The 7917-nt window shown below is 33.3% G+C and overlaps 1 protein-coding gene across 1 annotated transcript; it reads left to right on the top strand.

The window, feature by feature from the left end:
- The first annotated feature begins 3191 nt into the window (after nt 1–3191).
- Nucleotides 3192–6999, top strand: LOC140830954 (exonuclease V, chloroplastic-like). The gene is made up of 7 exons (XM_073194549.1): nt 3192–3606; nt 3774–3878; nt 4216–4337; nt 5257–5406; nt 5513–5666; nt 5881–5957; nt 6247–6999. Exons 1-7 carry the CDS (start codon nt 3271–3273, stop codon nt 6515–6517), a joined length of 1215 nt encoding a protein of 404 aa, XP_073050650.1. The 5' UTR covers nt 3192–3270; the 3' UTR covers nt 6518–6999.
- Nucleotides 7000–7917: the final 918 nt, after the last annotated feature.

The raw sequence follows: 7917 nt of genomic DNA, 5'->3' as shown, positions 1-7917 counted from the left end.
TTACATCCCAAGCCAATCCCGACCCAAACGAACCACCAAATAACACCTAAATACATCTCATAACATATCTAAATGCAGCAACGATCACCCGTCGATTCCCAACGAAGCCTGCAACAATAAAATCTAAAAAACGCATCAAAACATAATTTTCTGAAAAACGAAGTTTGAGTAGTCTCACGAAAAACATCATAACTCACCCAATTTTTATCCAAATGTTCCGAATTTTATATCAAATCGAAGGTATCAAAAAGTTCTACAATTTTTGTATTAAAAGATTTCTCATAATCCCTACCGAAAAATCTCAGTTTTCCGAAGAATAGAAAAAAACGAGATTTGAGATCTAACACTTACTTCAAAACTGATCCAAATCGTTTTCTGCTCAAGCGACGAACATCATACATAAAATTTTACGCATAAAAATAATACGACACATAATATGACGAGATCGATGCAGAAATAACAGAATATACGTGCCTTGGATAATTTGAAATACCGTAACGGCGATACCAAGTAGAGACGGAGTGAGGGTCGATCCGGGACGAGCGTGCCACGATTTTCTTTGAAGAAAATCCAACAAAATCTTGCTGGAACCAAAAGGGAGGGGCGGCTGCATTCTTGGGAAGGAGACCCTAGGTTTTGCTCTTTTTTTTTTAAATAAAAGAAGCGGAAATTTGAATGTATGTGTGTTTAGGCGTTTATTAGTGTGTGTAAAAGTGTGTGTGTGTGATTAGTAAATTAGGAAAAATTGCTTAATTAAATAATAAATAAAACTATTTAAAATATTAATACTCTTTAAACTTTAATAAAATCCCTCAATTAAAATAATGTATACAAAAATACTAATTTTAAAAGTTTTAAACTCTTAAATAACTAAACACCTAAATAAGGCTTTAAAATGCTAAACTAAATAAATTATTTAAAATGCCCCTTCCTAACTTTTAAAATAAAATACCGCATTTTAAATTGCCAAGAATCGTCCCCGGTCTTTTCCTCGATCCCGCCTCGAATAATCGTCTGAAACATGAAACTCGAAAAACATTTTAACGTGCATCGTATAAACATAATTAATTTAAAATAATGCATTTAAATAAATCATGCACTACTAAGACTCATTTTAAAATTAAATAAATGCTTTAATAATTAAATAAATGCATGGGTTATACGTGTACTGAATTTGGGCACTACACTTAAAAACACTGAAATTCATCCCTTCCCATAGCCCTACCATGACAGCTCTTTTCTGCATCATAAACATGAATTTGAAAGCATGAAAATCAAATTTTTAGCATGTATAGGACATACAAACGAAAATAAATGAAAGTACATCATATTTTTCATGGAAACATGTATAAAGACACATAATATGGTATGAATGATGTGTGAAGGAAGATTAAGACGTGCCTTTGCGTATTTCACGCATGAAAAATAATTTGAGATGCGAAGAACGTTGGCGGAGATGGACATGAACTTCCTGCATTTTTAATCTCTTAAACTCATGTGAATGGTCCTTTAAAAAAACGTGTGTGTGTGGGTGTGCTGATGGAGGAGAAAAGCCCTAGGTTTCTAGTATTTTAATCATGTGGTTGAAGTGTTTTGGGTTAAGGAAATTCTATCTTTTGATATGAATAATTAGGTAGAAAGCTAGACACAATAACCTTATTATAATATGTCCATTAATCCCATTATAGTGTATGTAAAATATTTCGTTTAGGAAAGTTTTCAAAAATATTAGCCGAGTTCCCAAAAAATCTTTATTTTCATGAGAAATTGATTACCGGTTTAAAATATGACTCGATGTGTAAAAAACATATCAAAAAACACTATTTTCGAAAATACCATTTAAAATATACCATATATTTGATAATTAAAAATAATCATTTACGATCTCCGGTCTCCGTTCCTCGATCGCGTCTCGAATAACTTTTGAAAACATTGTTTTATGGATTCTAGTAGAAAACCATATTTTAAACATATAAACATGCCTACCACCTTTATTCAATGCAATTAAAATGATTTAATTAAATTTTTTTCATTTTTCCTATATTTGCACGCAGTTAAATTACGTTGTCCTATATATACACATATAATGTTGCCATTTCACACTTCCATAAAGACACACACACACACACACACATATATATACCAAATCACACTAATAATTACAAAATATGTATGTCTAAATTAAAATTAAGTAGTATAATAATAAGGTGAAAATGTTGAAATAAAAATAAATATTCTACGGACTAATGATGTTCGGATATAGAATATTTATTTTTTATTTCAACATTTTCACCTTATTATTATACTACTTAATTTTAATTTAGACATACATATTTTGTAATTATTAGTGTGATTTGGTTATAAAAATTTTATTTTATGTATATTAATGTCTATATTCAAATTAATTATTTGAAATCATTTTATATAAAAAAAATATTAATTATAAATATTTTATAAAAAATATTTATAATTTGAAACTAAAATTTGAAAATCACTTTTTGCAAATATAAATTAGGTTTTTGAAATTATTTAATAAAAAAAATTAGCCATGAAATTTATTAGAATCGATATTTATCTACGATTTAATTAAAAAAATTCACAAAATTAGTAACGACTTTTTAATTTAACGACTAAATCGGCTGAAATTTTGATAATTTACAGCCGGTTCGGCGATGGTTTTTTCAGAAATATCAAAAAATTACCGACTATTATCATTAAGTCGTCGGTAATTGCAACGGCTCCTCCCAGCAATATTGTTACTAGAATAGATGCATGAATATCGTCGTTAAGTTTGCGATGATTATATAAAAATCATCGCTATACGCCAATGATTGTAGATTTGGTATGATTATATAAAAAATCGTCGCTATACGCCAACGAACGTAGATTTCGTGATGGATTCTGAAATGGTCACTAATTATATTCACCGTGCTAAAATTTCCTTTTTTTTTTTTTTTCAAATGCACCTTCCATTTGAGGTGCTCTTGTGGCTCAAGAACCTAATTTTGAGAGAACCGGCGAAAATGCCATAACTTTTTATGTGCAAGATAAATAATAAATAAATATAATTAAAATAATAATAAAAAAAAAGAATAGGAAAAGTGAAGCTTTCTTGAGAAGGAAGGGCAATAAATAATCCTTTCATGATTTGAATCCAACGGTCGATATTCAATCCATGTCCTCTTTATAAATCCGATTCGACCAATTATCTTTGTGGCGTTCCCAACGGTCGTTTCTCCCCCGGAAAGCCCGCCGCCTACGAGACCCAGCATGACTCCTTCACCAACTCGTCCCCCATCCACCGCCAAAATCCCCGTAGATATTATCACAGAAGAGGAGATGTCTCTCATCGAAGCTGCGTTCTCCTCTGTCTCCGCCGCCCCTCCGTCCGTTCAGTTCGACAGGAATGTCAGGTCGATTAGATCTATTACTATGTTGTCTAAGCGTAGGCTCTCCGGTTGTACCGAATCGGTAAATTCGGATATTGAAGATTCGGGTCGGATTATTGGGTCAAATAGCCCGAACAGGAAGAGGAGAGTGCTTGAGTCTTTTCTCCATCGGTTCCGCAGGAGGAGAGGCCTTTCTGTTACCGACATCACTTCTACGGTAAATTTTTACTTGTCGTTTTGGTTCCATAGAATTGGTCTGGACGAGTAAAATAGTTGGTTCATCGATAGATATCAAAAAACAAATCTGGATGTAGTACACAATCATTATTTTCAATGCTTCCAAATCATATTAATATGAAGACAAACTTTCCAAATTTATTTTAGGAATGGTGTGAAAAGCAAATGGAGTTTTTTCTACTCTTGGGCAGACCTAAAAGTACCGAAGCTATGAAAGCAGGCAGTGCTCGCCACATGGAGCTCGAAGAAGAGGTATCTCTACAAACTCTTTAATTCAGTGTAGATTTCAGATGAATGTTAATAACAAGTGTCGCATGGTGAATAATAATCTTGATGAGTATTGAATCTATCTTGTAAAATTATTATGCAAGATCGCTCGACCCACAGTTATGTTTCATTTATCAGTTCTAGGAGAAAGATTTTTAGATGTTTCACATGATTCTTCTTTCAAACATGTAGCCTACTGATATACACGTGCTTTGGATGGCTCCTGCGGCCTTTCTAATTATTGAATCAAATGTTTCCATAATTATTGCGGTTTGTCTTTATTTTTGTTACAGTTTTATGAATTATCTTTTAATGCTTGCAGGTTGTTAAAAGGGTGAAAATTGATGTTGAATCAATTGAAGATAGGTGGGCGGTTAAGTTTATGAATTTCATTTGGGGAATCAATCAACTGCTATTAGATGGATTGACACGAGAATTACCTGTGTGAGTTTTGTCGTGTTTGTTAATCCAGTTCAATAGTAGGATGTAATAATACTTTGCATTTGCGAACTGTCTAAAATTGAGTTGACATTGCCTGATTTCATGATTTTCACTGATTGGCCTCTTACCTGGGCTCTTTTTTTCAAACGAAAACACAATATACTAGCCTTAGGAAATTATGAGAAAATGTTTACTTTCGTTTCTGCACTATTTCATTGAAGGGAAACATCCCTTGAAACTTTCTTTGATGCAGCACGCAAATAATCTTCCAGAGAATAATGTGCTTATATTCAAACAGATTTATTGTCAATCAATTGGACGATCATGACAGGAACCTCAATGTGATCATAGTTTATGGCAGTTGAATTTGCAATCTTTCTGTATGCTAATTTATATATTTTTTTTTAATGGTGGTTCTCCAAAAAAGAGTTGCATTATCATATCGATGTATTTGGACTTGTTTTCAGTTAAGTTCTTGTAACATGGTAGTCTATAACTTGGAAAAAGAGAAGGTGCCAATCTTTCGCAAAAATTTAACTTTTTGAACCAAGAAAGATAAAACACGAGTTTCTATAGTGCTTATCATTTAAGGGGTTGGCTCATTTTATGCATCAAATGGGAACTCTGAAAAGCTACTACTCGTGTTGATCGGGTTGTGTTTGATTTGCCTCTAAGAAAGTAAGCAATTAGATCCCAAGGTGCACGAAATGCTCTGGCTTCATTAATCTCGATAAAATTATGTTTTGAATTTTGGAGCATATGTAGGCTATACTTTTAATGGTTGATTATTATTATTTACGCTTTTATGTAGAAAACATGTGAATTATGGACGGGATTTTTCTCCCACTATGTTTTTTGCATCTTGTTACGTTATCCATCCCCAGTGTTCTTATTATATTTACTCATCTTATTGTGCATTCAGAGTAGGCTTTGCAGAAGGTGTGTGGATGGTTGGAATAGTAGATGAAATTCGGATGTCTTTGGTGGAGTCTGAAAGAATACCGATATTAGTTGACACGAAAACTCGTGTTCGAGCAACACTTCCAGGTGAACCACAAAGGAGAAATGGAAGGTATAAATTTACTGGGATAATTTCTCACAAATCACTTGGCTTCTATTTTCTTTCGGATTTTCCTTTCTTTACTTGTAGGTCATTTTGTCAAAATCATTTTTGGCAGGCTTCAGTTAATGTGCTACAAGTACCTTTGGGACAGTTTAGTTGCAAACAAATTTCCCTCACATAAGTTTTTTGATTACTTCTCACTGAATCCACATTACATTTTGTCGCCCGAAGTTAGACAAGTTACAGAGAAATCAGGCTTTCCTTCAGAGGTAAAAAAATTTGTCCGATAACTACCTTGTTTCCTCCATTTTCTGTTGTTTTTCTTGTTTATTTGCTTGAAAATATTGTAACAAATCGCTATCTCTATATCTCAACTCCATGAATAAGTTCTTTAATACCTTCAAGGCAACATGTAGAAAGTAATTATCTCATAGAAATCAATGTTCCTTGGTTGATTCTAATCTTTCTCTTTATGGTTTGCAGACTCTTGATGATTTAGTGAGGTATTTTCAAAATAGTTGCTGTTTGCTGCCTCGGGCTCAGGACCAGCTGCTTTTGAGGTAGCTAACTTTGCCATCTAAATATTTTTCTTTTGGTAGTTAAACCTCTTTCGGCTATAATCCTCAATATTTCTAGGAATGGTTCGAGTTTCTTTTCTTATGATATACTCTTGCAAGTCTTTAAAGCATATTTGGAATTAGCAAAATAGTTCTTTAATATCTTTAAGGCAACATGTACAAGGTAGCAGAACAATCAAGACATGGCAATTGCAGTCTATTTTTGTATTAAAAGATTTTCTTTCGGATAATATGCTGTGTTCCATTCAAATATTTCAATTTCACGTTGTAGATACGAGTTACAAGAAGATCAATCATTATTGGGTGAAGATCAATTTGATTATGAGCCCGCATGGTTCGAGAGCCAAATTAAGTCGTGTATGGAATTTTGGCAAGGGGAGCGAGAAGCCATCTTCACTCCAACTGAGGAGCGTTGGAAATGCAAGTTCTGTAAGTTTTCTTCTCGATGTCCTGCAAACTCTAACATGGATCATTCGGCAACTCCACTAGAGAACGAAGATTTCCTTTCTCCGCCAATTCCTTCAAAGAATGAACTGTCCTAAACAAATGGTTCACTCCTCTTCAGAAGAATCATTCAGTTTCATATTGAAGCTTCTTCAGAAGAATCATATACTGAAGCTTCTTTGCAAAACACATCGGGGATGCTTCAACAAATTTGTTGCAATTTTGATTATTTATTTATTAGAGCTTCCCCGACTCCTGAAAATCACTTTATATAAATTCATTAGAGCTGGACACAGTGGGAAGCGAATCACTCCGAGGAACTCTTCAAGCTTTTATGTATATTTTTAATAATTATTGCTTCCCATTGCATGTGGACCAAGTTTAGTCGGATAATTAAAGTCTTTGGCTTGTTATTGATTATGGTACATTTACAATTTATGCAGCTTATGGCCAATAATGTGGATTCTTTATGTTTCCTATGTAAGTAGGTCCTCCGGCCCATTTTAACCATGTTGTCTATTTTAATTTACTTTTTTGTGTTTTTTTTATATATTTGAGTACCTCACATTGTTACAACTTACATCTATCGAGTCTGTCCAAAAACATAAGGCAATGCAAGATTTTCAGCATATATAACATATATGTGAGTCGTTTATGGGTCATCATGCTTCCGTGAGATAAAATTAATCTTATACATTTGTACCAGAATGTCATCTGTTGTGTCTACCAGTTTTTATACAATGTTTCTCATAGTCTAATAACACAGTTGAACTGATGGTTTCCGACGCATATTCTTTTCGCAACATCTAGAACAATAATATTTGTTTTCTACTTCAAGGTGTATGGTGATTGATTTAATTTGAAAATTATACATGAGAAGAACAAAAGCTTAGAAGTTTTAATCAGATATTTAAATTTTATTACCATAGTAACCTCATGTAAATGAGAAGATTACTTGTTTAGCTATTTATAGTAGCCGGAAGTGCAACACATGTAAACATAGATAAACTTAAAAAAAAATTATTTGAGAGAAAATTGAAGGGGATGATCGACGTCTTCAACTTCCTTCTGTCTTGATATTTATAGAAGTCATCCTCCTGATTTCAAATTCAGACTACATATTTTTAGATAACTTTAAGCATTGTTGCTTTCCAATTGATACTGACAATGTATTGTATTATATGGGCTAGCCGTCCACTAGTTAGTGGTTCTTTATTCCATTAGTTAGTAGACCAGCTTTTTATGGTGGTTGAGTCACATGACCCTTTATTTCTGTCGGGGCATCTTTGGTTTTGAAGTCCCCGAGAAAATCATTTTTTATGTGGTTCCTTACTATTTGGTCTTATTTATGGATTTTCTATCAGTTCTTGGCTTAAAACCCTTGAGGAATTCTGGTTCTTTCTGGTTCGGGCATTTTGAGTGGATCCTTTCTGACCATCTTCCAATGTCTCTCATGCTACAAAATTTTCGACGAATCTCTTTCCTCTCCGACAACAAG

This window comes from Primulina eburnea, chromosome 4 (assembly GCF_022965805.1).
Source record: "Primulina eburnea isolate SZY01 chromosome 4, ASM2296580v1, whole genome shotgun sequence".
Classification (NCBI taxonomy): domain Eukaryota; kingdom Viridiplantae; phylum Streptophyta; class Magnoliopsida; order Lamiales; family Gesneriaceae; genus Primulina; species Primulina eburnea.
This window is presented reverse-complemented; position numbering and strand designations above follow the sequence as displayed.